At 40.9% G+C, this 19,017-nt stretch overlaps 1 protein-coding gene across 19 annotated transcripts in view; it reads left to right on the top strand.

The window, feature by feature from the left end:
• The window catches only part of Tomosyn (syntaxin-binding protein tomosyn), a 73,528-nt gene that overhangs the window by 18,625 nt on the left and 35,886 nt on the right, over positions 1–19,017 (top strand). For all 19 annotated transcript variants that reach the window (XM_086983300.1, XM_086983305.1, XM_022799526.2 and 16 more), the window contains one exon: positions 12,277–12,358. In XM_086983300.1, the coding sequence (XP_086839426.1) occupies positions 12,277–12,358 (82 nt within the window). The remainder of the gene's footprint in view (positions 1–12,276; positions 12,359–19,017) is intronic.

Raw genomic sequence — 19,017 nt, 5'->3', positions numbered from 1 at the left:
ATCCGCCCGTTACTCGCCAGCGCTGAAACCCCAAACTTAAGGGGCACATGGTGGTCTGGGTTTGGGTCTCAGCGCTTTGTTCCAGCCATTCGATGGAATGTCTAGCGGAGATACCTGACAAAAAACCCGGTCTAACCTCGTCATTGTTGCAAACTCAGTGGGACTGCATAACTCACGAGAATAACTGATCTGGCTTGCCGCATTTTGGAGAGTTTGCAGCAGGCTGAAGAAGCAATAGTCCTTGACCGATACCCCGCCAACAATGTGGCTAGTAGTGCTTGCTTTATATTGTGTTACGACTTAAAGATCGTGCCCAGCCCAGACAACTGAAATATTTTTGAACACAAACTGAAAGAACATAGTTGGCTTTTCTTAAAAGTTTTTCTAATATGTAAGAACGAAAGGAGTTGCCAATTACGAGGACCGCATCTCAATAAAAAGCCCCTGGTGGACGAATTGGACTACTACGATTACACTTTATCGAACATCATAAAAAACAGCAAACTTTATCACTTTTGCAAACTTCATCATAGCAGCGAATTCGTGATCTAGGCGATTTGACGCTCTATGCAGGACGGTAAGGAAAAGGATTACTCTTTAGTAGACGGGCCTGGTAGCATCCGTCCTACAAATTGGAAAGCCCGTGTAGTGTGTTATTTCTGTAGACTACGCGGGCATTTTCAAGAAAATTGCCCACGCATGCGATCGGTGGACGCCAAACCAAGCTAGGAGGATACCTCAGCTGTATAGTTCATGGAAACTGATGTTCGCCGGAGCTTGGGATAAACATTGAACTGAGGGGTATTGGTTTAGTGCATATCCCGCTGGACGCCGAAGCAGAGATGAGTGTTGTATCGACCGTGTTCCTCGTATGCACCGATTTGTGGTCTCGGGTCGACAGTTGGATTCCTTGATGCTCAGTTTCTGACCGACGCAGGGAAATTCAGATAAAAGTTAGCTGGGAGCAAATGAAAACATTTGCTGACAGCGACAATCTGGGATGACGCATGAGGCTCTTCCTAAGGGGTAATTTCGCTTGACTAATGAACAAGTGGTATAAGTTCGTCAGGTCATTCTTATCCAGTTGTTGGCAAAAGCAGTTAGCTGATGCCCCTGGACCGGCAAAATGGGTTACAGGTTTCTGCTCAACCAAGCTGATAATGTAAGTGGTTCTTTTATGAGTGTGTCCACAACGTCGTATAGAGTAGTCACAGATCCGGAAAACGATAGCAAATCCTAGATAACCGATTTTCAGAAGTGACCCGTTTACGTATAACGCGGCAGTAAAGTAGGCCGGGCTCAGGAATGCATCTCACCTTTTAAACCGAAAGCTTCTGGTCCGCATCTGCCCACTGGATATATTACCGAAACTTCGTAGTGGAGAGAGATCGTGTAGCTGACTAAGGTCGTCTAATAGGAATGACAACCTAAGGCCAGTCCCCTATTTGGTCCAGACGGGCAACTAACTCCCACTGCATGCCCATTCAGGTCATCCCAACGCGATAGCCTACATTACGAAAGACGTATAGCAGATGCGGGTCGACGACGTCATCGAACCTGCTTCTGGTCTTTGGGTTTCGCCTGTCGTCCTCTTAGAAAAGAAGGGTGGCCTAATTTAATTTTGCCTGCTGAAGATTCAGCGCAGAAAAAAAGAGATGCGTTTTTCTCTTGTAGGGAGTCGACCACGCTTTCGACACGTTAGGGAAAGGAAGGATGTTTTTCCGCTTTAGGTCTGGTGCCCGAGGATAATAAAATATCATTTTGCACCCCGAAGCTTCGTTAACTTGAAGCGGATGCTCTTTGGGCTGGTTAGCGCCCTAGCGATATTACGGTGTCTGATGAACCGGGTTTTGACTAGGTTGCGATATTAGATAGCTTTGGTTTACTTAGATTAGTATAATGTATATATATAGTGTTTTCCGGAGAAATCAGGAAACTTTGCATTATGTTCGACAAGTGCTCTCTGTTTTCAGCACTAAAAATCTAGTTTTCAAAGCGTCAAAATACCCCTTCACTATGCAAGAAGTTGTATATCTGGGTTATAAGCTGCACAGGGCAGCCTCGTGACCCAGAAAATGCATCCGTTATTACAATGCACTAACTAGCAAATCTGCTCTAAGCTTTGGTGCTGATCAAGCTTCAAAGAGGCGGCAAAATTGCCCTGCCTTCTAGAGACGATAGGATGGCCTAATTTTTTTTGCGTAGAACCGCGAGGCCTCCGACCAATCCTCCCACAATCGGCCGAATCGGCGGTGTTTGTTCTCCGCCATAAAGGTAATCCTGGGTTAACAAGGACCATTCATTGACCGATTGTTGTCCCTGGAGTTTAGGCGAAAGTTCGACAGTATGTTCGCATTTTTAAAGCTTGCGGAAGAACGAAATCGAGCTATAAGTGTTAGTTTTCCCAGATGCCCGTGGATCCACCAACAGCCTTTTGTCGAGGTAAGTATGGATTTTACAGGGCGCTGCGTGCCCCAAGCCATGCTGCCTTATTCCTGGTGAGTATATATAACTACACTCGTATCGTTCCTTTTTTCATCAAATGACGGCAAAGGATATTGCCTGACCTCCAGAATTTCTACGCAGCCATAGACAACGTTATAATGGACAAGGCAAGCCTAGCTCCTCCGTTTTCACGATGCTTCTAGCAATCGCTTTCACTGTAAACACTACGGTAAACGAAACCTTAGGCGCAACTCCGCTCGAGTCGCTTGATGGGTTTACAACTGTATTGCCCGATGAGCTTCCAGAGTCGAACGAGGTTATTAGTCTCTCCGTAAAGCGGCTTATTTTTGGCTTTTTCGGCGGAGACGGGCGCTAAAGACATCTCTTTGAACCCGTTTTTTAGGCTTGAAGAGCCCGCGATTTTACGATGATATCGCCAGTGGTCGATGACACATTCCTAAAGCTGGTGCCCGGCTTGACGTTTGCATAGAATGCTGAGAAAGGAGTGGTGCATGCTATTTGATTATGAGGGCCAGGGCAGAAATATGGCACCTTTAATCTAAGAAATATCAAAAAACTGGAAGCGAAATTAAAGTATCATGATCAGCAATATAGCCCAGCCGACTGGACACAAAGGTATATATTTTTATAACAAGTGCACTTCCGGTTATGGCCGGCTGTGAGTATATAATATCTCAGATCGGTCGCTTAGTTACTAGTTGTTAAGAGTGAAGTTCCATCATTATTGAAATATGTTTAGTCCAACTGTGGTGTTTGTTATATACTGTTAAGACAATATACCATACGCATTTATTTAAAGAGGATATTACAATATATTAGCCGAGTTCACTGTCTGTGGGCGATTATGTCCCTGCTTTGGTGTATGTTTACGGTGCCATCCAAACGAGAAAAGTTGTCGTCATTTATCTCCGAAGAAAATCTCTGCCATGGTGATAAATGATGTGGCTAGTTTGTTTCATACTACGAACTACTGGTGCATAAAATAGAAAAGTACAAGTCTAAGAAAGAAAAACATGTTACGAATAGTGGAGACTGTTCACATCGTGACAAACCGAGTTCGTCAAGCTTCGAGTACTAAAGTTCTGGTCACCCTACTAGCACATAGTCACTGTTGGGCTCACTCAAGTGTTGATGTGAACATGTCCTGTATAAAAGTACAGTTTCCGTCCTATCTCGCAACTCAAACGATCTCTTAACCGGGTTCTGAAGATCAGGAGCGGTTAGTCAGACAAGAGTCGGCCATTATCTGATACTGCTAGTGACCAGCTGGTCTTTTTTCTTTGTCGACCGGTGTCAGCGACAGGCATCGGGGCACAGCATACCATCTATTTAGATGGTTCCGAGGCGTTGAGCAGAGTCGGCAATCTCTATTTCCAACAACAGGAAAACTTATTCGCACAATGGTACGTTTTTTTTTTCTATTTGCATTGCAAATTCTGTTATTGGGGCAGTTTTTATCGATGTTGCTTTTGTTGCCATTATGCTTCTCGGGTAGCTCGGTACGCGTTGCGTATTGCACTCAGTTGCTGTTAACGCAATAACAAGCATCGTTTGCGAATACGCATCTACGTGCAGGGCATACGGACTTTGGGCGAAAGTCTATGAGCGAAACGATGACAAAAGAAATCATATAAGCGCGTTAACTCTACTCATGGCTGCTACTCGTTTGCGACGTGTAAGCACTTGCACGCGTCGTGTGGGTATGGCGGTATCTGTATGTGAGATGCTTCTGGCAACATGGGAGCAGCTCTAGCAAGTAGAATAGGGTTCATTCAGTTAAACGGACTCTGCCGAGTGGGTTGTGCTGTACTCGTTCGCCATTGTTCGTTCGCTAGTCACAGCTTGTTTTCGTCTTTATCGTGGCGTTGGTGGTCGTTGTCGAGCTTTGGCGTTACCTTGAACCTATAAGTTCGAACCTTGCTTCCTTTTTCACCTAATTTGGCTCCGAGTCTCCAGCCACCAATTTTCGGCTCCTCTTTCTAGTTCCCTTGCATTCACTAACCCCGAAGAGAGCTCCTAGGAACTCACACAGGTCCGTACCGTTGCAACCCACTCTGGACAAAACAAAAGGAACAGCTACACAGGGGGCGGATAGCAGCTGTTACTCGGGCGTAGGCAATGCCTATGATGGGTAGCTGCCTGTTGCTTCCAATAGGTCTATTGCTACTCTTGTCTGTTTCAGCGTAAGATCCCAGTAAAGAGCAGTGTTATTTCCGAACGAGCCTGACAGGAATGTAGGATTTCTTCTAGTTAACTGGCAGGTCTAGTGCAAGCTGAACAATCGACACAAACAGAAAGTAACAGGACGATTGTTTGGGGCCAAGTTAGATGTTGGGGTGCTTGGAATTGTAGTGGAACAATGTATGCAACAAAGTTGCTTGGTGGTTACGAAAGGGACTCGAAGGAACAAAACGGAGATGGAAACTAGGACAGCCTTTGCTGGCTACGTTGTATGGTTGTGAGTACGGACATGGGGGAAGGATCCAGGGAAGTTACGATCGCCGTCAATAAGCTTGCCGCCGGACAGCTTTGAACGGATGTTGGCTTTCAGTCGTTTACTACTGCTACTATGGCTCGGTTTTAGAATAGTTTTCGTCTCTCAAAAATTTAGGGTCAACCAACCAACCAAGAAACAAATAAATAGAAGAGGCTCGACTCCTTGCCTTGGCCCCTCTGGAGTCGGCTGCCCCGGAATGTGGGATACCAGACTGCTTTTTTCAGCAATTATTTTTGGATACCTTATCATTACCTATCATCTTCTAGCGGACAGAAGTTTCAGCTATCTGGCCGACGAACTTCAAATAAAAACAATGGGGTATACAAGGGATGTAAGTTTGGGACGAAAAAACGGTAAAGGCAGTTGTAGCGGGAATGGACGTTCACTTAGTAGTAATTTTCATCCAGCGAAGCTTATTAGCCAAGCAGGCGTTCTTTCTTCTCGCGTTCTTTGCTTTCGTATGCCACGGACATTGATGCCTACACCATTCATTCAATGTTAGCACGCACCCTGCTCTCTTTGGCCTGACTATTACTTCAATGGCGTAGCACTGAATAGGAAAATATTCGCATTAGCAGACAGGCGCTTCTTTAGCATCCCGATGAAACCCAAAATTTAGTACCTACGTGTGACATAATCTTAAATCTGTTGGTCAATGAGATTTGTACCGATACTGTCTATAGTAGGTGAGGCGCCTGGCTGTGCAACGATTGACAAGAACGATTGGCAAGAGCGTAGACTGGGAATGGGACTGCTTGAGAAAACAACGGAGCCGCTGTTCCGTTCCGTTGCATTGGTAATTCAATACGGTTAAAGGACGGCAAACTGCTATAACGATCTGCGCCAAGACGCTACTAGTACTAGTAGAGATTTATACAAGTTATCGTTCACTTCACTACACAATGCTCTTAAAGTGTCTCTAAGACGGTGTGACAGAGACTCGTTGATAACAAACTCCATTGCTGCAATTACTCGCTGATCATACAAAGAAATCAATCCAACAAATCGAGATTCCTCGATCCTCCTCCCGATCCATTTATGGAATTTCCCCTTTTGCGTGCTGAAATATCAGTAAAATACGCTGGTAGTTGCGATAAATATACGCAAAAGCTAGTAATACTAGTAAAATATCGCCTTTCTAGTAGAACAAATGCTTTTTAAGGTGCACGTCAGGCGGCAAACTATTCTGACAGTGTTGCGCAAATGTTTTGCTTGAATATTTAGGTATCTGCACAGATCCGCACTAAGCACTTTATAGAAACCGCGGTATTTCTTATTTTACTGATATTTTGCACGGTAGAGCTGTGTTAGATATAATCACGGCACTTTACTAGAAAAAGGACAAACATTTCTAATTAGGGTTAAACCTGAAAACGGCCTCTTCAGGTGATAAATTTAGATTGCGGCATCACAAATGTACAACGGCAGGCATGTATAAAGGACATTTTTGCAGGGGAAGTAATAAGTATGCACTTCACGAACATATGCAGCGTACTGAATTTTCAAGATGTAGGAAATGCGACTGCAAAACTGACTAGAAAAATCTTTTGGGTCTGTTTAATCTAACAAGTCCAGGTAGGTTAGTAGGTCACTTGTCTTCTGAAGGCGGTAACGGGTCGGATATGTTTGGGAGAACAGATTACCTATTGAATATCACTCCACAACCGCTTAAAAGAATTCGACGTAGGAACACTAATTAATTATTTCCTAGAAATCCACAGATTATAGTAAATTAAAAAAAAAATTATAGTAAAATACGACCCTTTAATTCCTAATCTAAGTGAGTGATGTTACTCTTCTTTACGATATGTGCAATTGCTTACGTGTAAGATACTGATGTTTTTATTTTTTCTAGACATCTTTGATAATGTCTCGGGATAGAATTCTTTCAAATAGGCCTATCCAGTACGTGCAAAATTTGTGGAACTGAGGCCAGCGCCGTAGACGAGGCGCAGTGTAGACGTAATAATTATTATTGCTCACGAAGCACGGGAGGATCGAGCGCTGAATGTTCGAGGAGATTCGCCGAATGAAGCATTCGATCGGTGAAATGTCGCGGCGTTGTCTGAATGGGAATACCAGCGCCAACGTTGATGGCGACGATGCTGGGGCTGGTGTTTATACTGATAATAATAATGACAGACTGCATTTGCGAGATGCTGGGAGAAGCCGCAAAGCGTAACTGAGAAACTATAACGTTTAATGGTTAACTTCTGCATTTAGTTAAAATCAAACTAGCAAACGGGGCAAATCAGGCTGCTGCTGCGCTGGACAAAGGAGTGAAAGGAGCAACGAGAATATATCAACGGGGCTTTGGCCAGGCGGGAGGTAAGAAAGTGAAGGTAATCGAATAGAACGTGAGCGTTTGCATTTGTGCTTATGTCTATGCGTGGATGTTCTACGGGCATGCGTACGAAATTAAGGCATCGTTGTAGCATGCATAAAGCAGTAAGCGTGGCTATTGTTCTGCACCAAATTATGGCGTCTTGTTTGTCGATCATTTGATCCTGAGGTTTGCTATTCCGTTCCCATAATGCAAGCAAATCAAGTGAAAAGCAGTTACTATTTTATAAGTTGCTTCTCTTCCGAGAGCTCACTGTAGACTGATAAGGACAAATTTCTCTGATGAAGAATCTGTCTAGAAATAAACAGGTAATTTATGATTGTGCTTACGGCGTACTAGAGCTAATACTGTCTTATTTTAGGCGTTTTATATACCATCACGTCATTGTCAGTATCTAGAATCATAATAATTAAATTTATATTTTCCATTTAATGCACTCAGTTTCGTCCAGACACTTTCGGATTCCAGATAATCTATTATCGAATTACTACCATTTTCAAAATTTCTGTATAGAACATTACATATTTAGCGTTATGAAAACGTTGCTATTGTATTTACGGAGGCTTGTTTAATATCAGCCAAGAATAACTTTATGCAATTATTTTTGAATGTATTATAGTTTGCTTGCCCTGGACTCTTCTGAACTTCACTGTGGCCACCAGAAAGGTTGTAATTCGTGTATGGAGGACACGCACGCAGCCTTTATGCATCCGTCTGCTATGGCATTTGCCCATCTCCATTAACATATCTATCAAAAGTTTCTTTGGTGAAAATATTTCCCGCGGACGTCTAAGTTCAAGCTAATAGCTCATACCGAACGATAGCTATCATCAGGATAGAAAACAGGCGCTGTTTTTCCAAACGGTATATGTTCGGTGCGAATAACGTTTATGTGCGAAGAAAGCATGATCAAAAAGATTATATATGCAACCATTGCATACCAGCGCTTACCATTCGTATATCAATTCTACTTTTCTTCTCGAAGCATACAGGGAAAGTGTTAAATTCTTGCTGCATCGACAAAATCCGGTCATCATTAAGAAATTTTGTTTTGTATCTTGAGACGATGGGGCGGCGGGGGCGGGGGGGGGGGTATTAGGTTCTACGTAGTATAAAAATTTCTACAAAGCTTTACCGCCACCAGGAAAACTGAAGATTTTCAAAGAAGGGCACAGTAGCACGTTTTCCTATTCCATATAACGTTTGTTGACTATTTCTTTTCAATCCCATTTGACTGTCTTCGTTTTATTGTGTTTGTGTGATCGCGAGCGACGCTTGCATAAGCTCATTGTTGCTGCTAGGTCCTTCTTAATATCTTGTTGGGCGTTTACTTACAGCATTGTTTTTTAAAAACATGAGGGAAAACAGCTAGCTACAGCGGAAGAAGAGTGCGCCGAATCATGAAAACCGTATTTGTATTGAAGCTCGCACCCTTAGACTTGCACATTGCTGCTATACGTAGTTTGTTCTTGGCTAACTTTTTCCCGTAACAGTTCGTCCAATCCAGTTTAGTTACGACCCTTCTTCAAGTCCCACGCTTTGAAGCTGCTCTAGCCATTGACATACAGGGCCGCGCATACTGCAGGTACATATAATTATATAGGGGGCTTGGTGGGACGGGAGTTCCAGTGAGTCTTCTAGGAAAGACAAATGTTTTCTTAACGAAGAGGCAGTCACAGACCCAGTTCTATCATTGTGAAGTGAAATTAAAAAGACTATTTGATCGAAGGTCGTACTCCTATGAAAACGGATGAGCAACATTTGAGTTACCTATGCTTCGTTTGCAGGCGAAATCATGTCGAACGTAGGTTGTGATTCTTCTTTTCCCACTTGGATTTCTGCACGTATGCACAGCTGATAGTTGGCATAGTAATGATTTTTAATTGCCAATTCAAATGATATTCTAAAATTATTAGAAGCTGGACGGCGAGCTACAACGGTTAAAAGCCGCTTGAAAAGTGTGCGAAATCGCTTTAATGTGCTTTGCCCCATTCGTAGGAGCATTAACGTATTCAATATCGTTATACAAGAGCTACCGGTTCGGCTTTTTGTTGGAGGCGAGGGTCCTACTCTTATTTCTAGATAGTGATGAGGTTTTTCTTAGGACCAAAAACTCTTCAAATAGGTTTGAAAATACGCTTCCAAGTGCTCCAAGTATAACAAGGTTTGCGTTTGATGACGATACTAATTCGATCGAGTTTTGTCCCACCACGTACTTCGCTTCAGTAAGCAAGCTGCAACACTGCAATGCAATAATTGAACTTGAGGTTTTATTCCAAACGATCGATATTTGGGCTTTTCTGCGATTCAACTGTAACCATAAGAGTTACCTAACTATAGCTTTTCTCTATGTTTCGAGCTACGTACCTGGTATTGCTGTTGGACGTTCGTTAACATCAGTGCCCATGATTGGTACTAATAATTGGCCGCTAATATTAGAGTAACGTTGTGGTCTAGGTTCGAATTTGGGCATAGACACGCTTTGTCGAACCATACGTTTGATGGATTACTTCACGGCAATACCGGACGTGAAACTCGAAGCACTGAGAGACGCGAACGCAATCTTTAACGTCCAAGAAGTCCACACATGTTTAGCATTAACAGCCATTAAAATACTTCATGAATGGTAATATTTAGCATCTTATATATTTTCTCGTAGGTTTTTTGTGGAGCAATTGTCAAATTATTCGGCCAATGCTTACAGTCTAATGGATAAAAAACAGTAATTGAAAAGATTAAGCTGACTCGTCGCATGAACGATGGCAAGCCATGAGCGGTTTATGGGCGATTTTAGGCCTACCGCTGCTAGCGAAGGCAACGCGCTTATAACGTAACTATTTTTTTTGCCTTTTTTTTTTTTTTTTTTATTAAAAGCGCATTAATGATTGCAATAATCGCTTCGTAGGCATTGCCTATAACCGGTAATACGCAACGAAATACCTGTATGTTTAGCAAGAAAGGACACGGATAATATACAAACTGCTCGCAGACCTATATCCTAATCTAATGAAAAGTAATAGCTGCGTTCAAAGCGGATCCACAGACTACCGCATTTCCTTAAATATGATTCTAACGACTTTCAGAACGATTATTTTTCTACCATAACTACGCGTATGTCTTGCCCAGGCTGTAAAAAAAGAAATTTTCGCAGCGGTAAGAGAGCTGAAAAATATAGTCCATTAATTTCGTGTGCCAGGCCGTGTACATATATGCGCTTCATTAGATGCAATTGAACTAAAAATGGGAGTCTGAGTGCCTCATAAACGGAGTAGAGGACACAAGGCAACACGACGTTCTGTTATCGCTCAGTCCCTCGCCTGTTATTAGTACAATACCCAGCCACAGTGACACAAACGTAATGCGAGTGAGAAGAAGTAATATACCTAACTTTATACGGAAGCAGAAATAAGCACAACATTCAGCCTATCTAATACAGTGGCTCACAAATTTGACGTAATGATTATTGAGTGGAAATAAATTTATGAAAATAAAAGGCACGCATATTTGTAGAATAATTCATGATCACATGTTTCACTGAAGCAACGTTAAAAGTATTGTTTTCAAAGCAATCTCAGAAACGTTCGTTCGCCTTTCAAGTGAAAGAAAACACATCGATACTTATATTGTTTTGGCATAACACAATGACCCCAATCACTATGATACATTCGCCGGAATGTCGCGTGAACGTATAGACTATTTGGTCGTCGAAGTTGCATCTGTTTTCGAATTGAGTCATACGGGGCTGAAGCTCTCATCTGACCTCAGAAAAACGATGAGAGTGGGCTGCAGGTGAGCATTCGGAAACAATATGGGACAAATTTTTTTCCCAAATTCCCGTAGAGAGCTTAAGACTAAGACTTGCGTTAGAAGGTGGCTTCGGATCGCACAGGTTGTGCTCGCTGATTGAGCACGACGTAGACATCGCTACTGCAAAACCTTACCGTTAAACTACCACAAGTGAACCAATTAGCTAAGAACATCGAAATCGACCATTTCATTTACGACTGCCCGGAGTCTCAGCTTTCAAGCCATTTGAGCGCGTTCTGTAGCAAAAAGAAGATGAAAGCTACAGGAAAACTTTGGCTATGGTGGCCTTTTTTAAGAGAGAAATAGAAAATTATCAAATTTGGTTAGTGCCCCATTAATAGATTTCGCTAAAAATGTGCGTACATATGGTGTCCGTAAAAGACTATAGACTTAACAGGAATCCCACGCACAAGTGTTCTCCATCAAAGTCAGACAGAAGTTCTCTGAAGTGAATCATAAGGCCACTCAGTAGTTTAACACACTGTCGCCGCTATCTCGCCCATATTTGTATTTGCTGGTGTGCTACGTAGAATAGAGATGATATAATGATGAGACTCTAAGAAGTTTCTATATAACAACCTCAATTCAGTTGCTGTCGCTAATTGGAAGATGTTTAAAAATACGGATAGGAATGTTTTGACATGAGATGTAAATCCCAAACTGCAGTTGCATTTTTTAAGCAGGAATGATGCCTCTGTTGATGCGAAAAAAACATCTCTATTTAGACAAAGTTAAGAATAGGCCAAGTCCTGTAAAATAACAAACACTTTCAATACTAATAACAGCAATAATAATGATTCGCGTACATTTCTCGCGGAGCTGCTGGCGTATCCGTCTTCACCACTACGTCTACTGCAATCCCTTCTGAGCTACACACAAGATGAAAAAATATTTTTATCTCTCAGAGAAGTGTGTCGTTCTTAAAAAGGGCACGTCGATGTTTACTACGAATTCTAGTATGAAGTATGCGTGAAAGCCGAAGTATGAGTGACAAGAGACGATTTCGTATGTAAATATACATGACTCTGACTAGATTGCTCGCCGGTAATGGAATACTAGCGTAACATTACTAACGATAGTGGTTATCCTTATTGTAAGTGTGCTGATAACATGAAATTACCCATGACCGACTTTGTAATCTTTAATTGTTTTTTTTTTACAGCTTAGGTCGACCCGGTGTCGAGATCACACTTCAACATGTGCTCGACTATCCCGTCGTGCAGCTACAGTTTATCGTCAATGAGGTAACTACAAATTGAGTTAATATTAACTTTATGCTAAATACTACTGTAATGCGTCGGAGTACCACATCGTATCTATTTTTTTTTTTATGTTTTATTTAGATAACAACTTTTTTTTTCAGTAAAGATTCTACATTGAAGTTCATAGTTATATGCTTGCATCTCATATGGATATTTTCAAATTTAACTTTGAACTTTCCCGTTCTAGCCATATGCACACAGACACAAATATACGATTGGCAGTCCATTTACATTAGTCCATTACTATTTAGTGACATAGAATACATTGAAGACAATTTAGTGCTATGTCATACTAGAGTAGTGAAGAGTGAAGTTTTCCTTTTCAGGACGTTCACTGATAGTTCCTGTTAGTTATCAGTGCCTAGAGAACTTTTCATTCGGCTCTACTAGCGTTCAATGAATAGATAATAAGCTCATTTCTGATTGGTGATGATTTATTTTTCTACTGCATATGTTGTGGTGTTGCAATACGGGTAGGACCACAGGAGTCTAAGTCCAAGCAACCGTTTGATTTACAAGTGAAGTGACCGTCTTGGCCATGAGGCCAATAGTAATCACCATCTCGTTAGGCAAAGCTGTCCGCAGGGAAGGGTTCAGTTTTATATATTATAAAATCTGTTACAATTTAGATTTGAAATGTACCGTTCAGAGCGAACTATGACAGTGAGATAATTAAACGGATGAAACTACTGAAAATTCTAGCTGGGTTACCAAGAAAAGCATATGGCTGAGAACTTACGGAGGGTGGTCATAGCAAAAACGTTCCTCTATTATAGGAGGTTAAACGGTACTTTTCGTTAGAGCCTTCAGCTTATCTTCGGCACAGTCAAACTTTTTCAGCTGAACTTCGAAATTACCATTCTGCATTGCTACAAAAGCTGGCAGGAGAAGCGTTGCTAGTTTTATTTGATTGTGCCTGGGTTTGTACTGTTTCTAAAGCAACCTTAGTTCGTTTTTGTATAAAGTATTTATGGGTCTCGTCTGTGCCAAGGTCTCTCATACGTGGCATATTACGAAATTCCTATTCTTAGCTTTCTGAAACCTAGTTTTTATTATCTATGAATATTACATATAGTAACAGCAGCGTGAGACGAATGAGACTATGATAATTTACTCGACTGCTAATTATTATTGAACATGATAATAATAGGATAGAAAGAGTAATGCATTTTTTACTGATTGAAGCCGAACCCTCTCAAATATCTTTATATATATCAAATAATAGCTCTGTAAAAGGCCGTCTAGATATGGTTTTAGGACAGGACCTAAGTTTCCTTAACAATTCTTCGTTCTCTCAACCCTGGATTTATCCTATAACTATTATAATTTAATGGAAAGATATTGAGTTATCGAAAAAGCTAAGAAAAAAAAACTAAGTTCAAAGAGAAGCATCTGTTATTTTCTCACTTTAAAATAGTTCTATTGAATTAAATTGCGTCATTTTGATGGATGACCTTCTGCCATTTTTTTCTGTTACCATTATATTCCATCACTGTAAAATATATTTGGTTTCTGGACGAAAAACTGTGACAAACGACTTTTGCGTCCCTTCATTAAACTAAATTAACGCCATTTCTACAGAGGCCAAAAATGACAGTTCAAAGGCGCAAAATCCAGGCCATATGGCGGATGCATTAAAATTTCCCATTTGAGTTCTTTCAATTTTTTTTCAGATAGCTGAAAATCTATTTAGTCTGACATTGTCATGATGGAAGACGACGCCTTTTCTGTTCATTAGTTCTGGTCGATTTTTTCAAGTGTTGACAGAAGAGGTGTGAATTAACCGTTTTGTCGCTCGGCGACAACTCAGGACGTGCGATCCGTTCCAATCCCATCAAACACAGAGCACTACTTTCTGTAGTATCTGTCGGAACTTTGTCACATATTGTAGAGTATAATCTCTATATTTTTCATTTGCATACTATTTTCGTACGTGATCTATTTTTTTTTTTTTTTTTTATCGCCTGATCGACCGCTTTAGGAACGGCTCAATTTCGTTGGGTTTCACAGATAGAAATACGATCGAGTAAGCTTTTCTGGATTGGTTCACATTAATCTTATTCAACTGTCTTACCAGTTTTATCAACTTTTTCCATAATTCGTTGACTACTACGACGAGCATCTTTTACATCGAAGGCGGCAAAACCACCTTTGAGTCATTTCTTCCGATAACGCACCTTGATGTTAACGGTGAAAAGTTTCCTATGGTTCTGAACAGCATGGAAATTTTTTATACAATTATATGGAAAATTAATTAAGTGGAACAATATGGAAAATTTTTGCAAAAAATTTACTCATCTCCAAAACACTGCGTCTCAAGTTTGAGTAAAGGAGACGTTTCAAGAGTGCCAAATCACGGCTTTCAAATGACACCAATGCCGATACGCGCCATATCGCATGGAATAGGTGACTTTAAAGCATCTAGCTAGGAAAGCAGTCGATACTTGTTTGACAAATAACGTATGCCCTTTCTACATATACTGAGACGTTGGGATAACAATTTCATCGAGGGCTTACCCATATTTCAGCGCAGAAGGCGCATTCAAACCTCTGATGAAATTACGTTTTAAAGAAAGTACGTTGTCGGGTACCAGTGATTAGCTAAGCGTTTTCGTTGTCTACCACTATAAGAGTAGGGTAAAATCTCACAAGGCAGTAGTGCTCTAGCACCTAGCACACAATACAGTAGCTTTTCTGTTGAGCTTACTCTAGCTATTTTTACGGCAGCCGGAGTGCGTCCACATCAGTGAAGCTGTTGTCCTTCTACTGGAAAATAGAGAACGCCCAAACGCGCTTCCGTTGCTCTCAGCGCGCAATTGGCACCATTTTGGTGGTTCGCAGCAGTTCATAATGGATAATTCCACAAATATTCTATTCGATAAATAATTTTAATAACGACATCGTCGAGCTTCTCTTACTTAATTGCACTTTGAATAGTAGTTAACCCGCTTACTAGAATATCTCTTAGTTAGCAAGCGAGAAGGCCCGCCATGCAAACCTGTTGCCAAATTATAGCTATAGCATATTTGAAAGAACAACTGTTTTTGTACAGCAAGGCCGATAAAGGAGACTTTATACGATCCTGCAGACGTGCACGTAATATAAACTCCTGCTGCGGCCTACTGCTCCTTTAAAGAATTTCAAGTACCATTTGCCAATGTTTCATTTTATTCATCTGGAAGTACAAATAACAGCGATCAACTACCCAATTTTTTGATTGAAAATGCTTTCTAAATATGCCTGCAATGATACAGAGGCAGGGTCATATTATGAAAGATTTACATTCAACTTATTGGGTTGTCAATCTACCAATTAAGCTCCAAAATCCTGTAAATATGTAAAAAAAAAATTCACGCTAGCATGAGAGCAAAATGTACTTATCATTGTATTAATGTGCATTTCAAGCTTCCACAAGCAATTGTGTTTTTTTGTACTAAGGCCCGTATTACGAGCGATTGAAGCAAGACTGACACCCTCGAAAATGGAATACGACCCATTCGGACCAGACCAATGCATAGCAGTTAGAAATCGAACTGAAAACCGTTGGCAAAACAGGACAAATATTGTCATCAGCCAAGATCCGTATCCAATCCCTTGCGAACATTTAAGGAAGAGCTTGTCGTTTAGGGACGATCCGGCCATGTGTTTGAGGTCACGCATTCACCATGTAAATTGTGTCCATCAAAGATAAAGGACAAAAAGTCTCAGTTGAAAGCCTCTAGCTAAAGCGAATGTCTATTTCTACTAGAGCAGGCGAAAACACCGAACTTGAGCGCGAACCATTCCTGGATGCTCTGGCCTGTAAACTTACCACTGAACTATAATTGAACCTTTAGTCCAAAATAATGTCATATAAACCCTTTTTAAGCTCTCAGATTTGCTATCTATTGATACTGACAGTGATGTAGGTTTGGGCAGTAAATATAACGTCGCCAATAGAATAGACAATATAGATTGCAATGATTCAGTGTAGTCCAGGATCCGATGACGCTTCTACAATATTATGTAGTTACATTAGGTATATGTGTACAGTATCGCTGCTACGACATCTAGGAATTAGTTGTTCCTTGTTTATTTGTCTATATAAAATACCTTTAATATAGCATAGCAGTTAAGTAAGTGGTCGGCGGAGATCGACCGAGTGAGATATTTCATAAAAGAGCGGTTTTACATATTATTTGTACCCAAATCAATAACTTGATTTGATGTGCCCATAGATACCTTTGCCTATTACCTGCCTATTATGAGAGATTTCCGATTGATTTTATGAGACTCCTATACACAGTGACGGGAACGATTAGTCGGCTAGCTGGTTAAAGTCGTTCATTCCATGCCGGACAATATTTATATAGCAATCACGAAAATATACGTAGTCACTCGCTGATCTTTTTTACACACCACATTGCCTGTTTAACGATCCGTCGGAAATTATCTATTATAGTAAACTTGTAGTTCTGTATTACCGAAATGACCCACGATAAAATGGGTTACCCCCAAATATCGACTGTCTATTAATCAATTTAACTTTGTTGAAGCACGTTTACTTCCACTATCGTTTTTCTAGCTGGCTAACATTATTGCGACAGGTACGAGAAGCTTTTTAATCTAAGCTCGCTTCTTCCTTCGATATGAACGAATATACTAAAAATAAATGCTATATGTAATTAGCCAATGGTGAGCTTTGTGTATATATCAGATCTACATTTCACAAGCTGGGCAATATAAATTTTTACGTAGTACAAACTGGATTATTCCGGAAAAAAAAAGGAGTCACAGCATTATTTGGTTATCCTGCGGAACTCGAATATGCTCTGTCCAGAGAGTTCTCATTTTAGTGCCTAGTTTACCAATGCTCTATAACCGGTTCGACGAAAGCAGCTTGTCCGGTTCACGTGTCAGGTCAAAGTCGCCACTGTGGTAAGGGGAAAGGAAGGGAACAGACGGGACGACGGGGATAGAGGAAGCCCCGATGTAAGCTAAACCTGTAGTTAAGCATGGCTCTGCCATTTGTAAAGGCCGCCGCGCTGGCGGATTGCCTTCTTACTACAATTTAGGCAGCTAGCAGCAGATACAATAAACTGATTAGCTAATAAAGCCAATTACCGAGGATATACCGGTATATATTAACATTGCGTTAGAGCAGTTGACATCTTTAATTGGTTGATTTGCGTATTACTGAAATTACTCAGACTGAGATTTAATATTATACCGATTCCGAATGTTTTTATTGCGGCACAGCTTGTTACGTTAAATTAAAGTCAATATCTTAGTAAACGAAGCCGTTTATGCTTTCAGGTTCACTATTTTTAAATTTCTTGATAAGTGTCTCGCTACGACCAAACCTGACACAGAAGTTCTGCCGCTTCAGTATTTATTCCGACTTGATTGAAACGGCAATAAATGTGTCAAATTTTGTAAATTCTAAAGTATTTGTCGATCAGCAAAACTGCTAGTACTGACTGGGCGTTCCGAAGTTGTTAAATAACTCTGCGTTACAGGGAACCTTGTTAACCTTGACTTAGAAAGGTACAGAAAGCTCTTTAGAGATTACCTTCACTGTAGATTGCCTATGAAGTAAAGTAACTTCATTTCAAGTAACTAGAACTAAGAACTCTCCTTCAATCTACGAATAGGCACAGTTAAGATAAAATTATCCACTTGCGCGCCTACACCATCTGGTGTGTATTGTGTGGCAAACTAAAACGCAGAAATAGTTCTAGACACTATGCGTTGCATGCATCCTTCCGGTGAGGTGAATACATCCCGCTAAGCCTTGTCCGGCTCAGACGTGCAGTTTTCCCCTCTTCTATAGTAAGTAATACAGGCGTCTTGGCATTATTATCTATTTCAAGAAGAACTCCGCGTATCTTCCGGGCTTCCGTACATTCAGCCGGAATACCACATATAATTACACAATTAAAAGGGTCTTCGTGTTTTTTGTTCGCTTTGCTTTCATGCGGTTGTGCTGCTCCTTACATATTCAACCAGTCCGCATCTAATAGTGTTCTACCTTTTTAGTTCTCCCTTTAGATCTCAGACGTAACGCTAACCAACGTCTATCTCCGCTTTAGAAAGATGATCATATTTTGGATCGAGCCGTACCGTGTATGATACATATATACCTCATATAACTTATTACAGGTATTATATTAAATGTAGCACTTGAAATAAATAATTATGGCATCATATTGAAGCGCATTTAGTAGAGAATATTGTAACTATTACTCAGAGCCATCGGTACTTATTACAGAAGCAAAGTAAGTTTACTTGTCGCAGCGGATTTTGATCAACGTTTAAAGACTTCTTGACGCTACCCATTACAGTCTGTCGATAACTACCTAATGTTATTTGGTTTATTTGAGTGACAGAACCGAAAAAAAAATTGTGCCATTTTTAGATCTATTTCTTTTCTCCGTACTCGGAAAAAGCGAAATTTCCGTTAATCTTTCTGCGCACAATAAATGTTTTCCCTTTGAATTGGTATCGATATTGTATTCTTCTGCGTGTATTGCTGTTTAGTGCACGCGGTTTATCTGTATCTCTTGCGGCCTGTTAACGCCGTTTTCGCAAACGCCGTATCTCCGCCTGGGAATACGTTAGCAGATGTATGTTCGGGTGCACCTGGGGAACAGTTTGTCCAT

Source organism: Varroa destructor, unplaced genomic scaffold (assembly GCF_002443255.2).
Source record: "Varroa destructor unplaced genomic scaffold, Vdes_3.0 BEIS01000003.1, whole genome shotgun sequence".
NCBI classification, from domain to species: domain Eukaryota; kingdom Metazoa; phylum Arthropoda; class Arachnida; order Mesostigmata; family Varroidae; genus Varroa; species Varroa destructor.
This window is presented reverse-complemented; position numbering and strand designations above follow the sequence as displayed.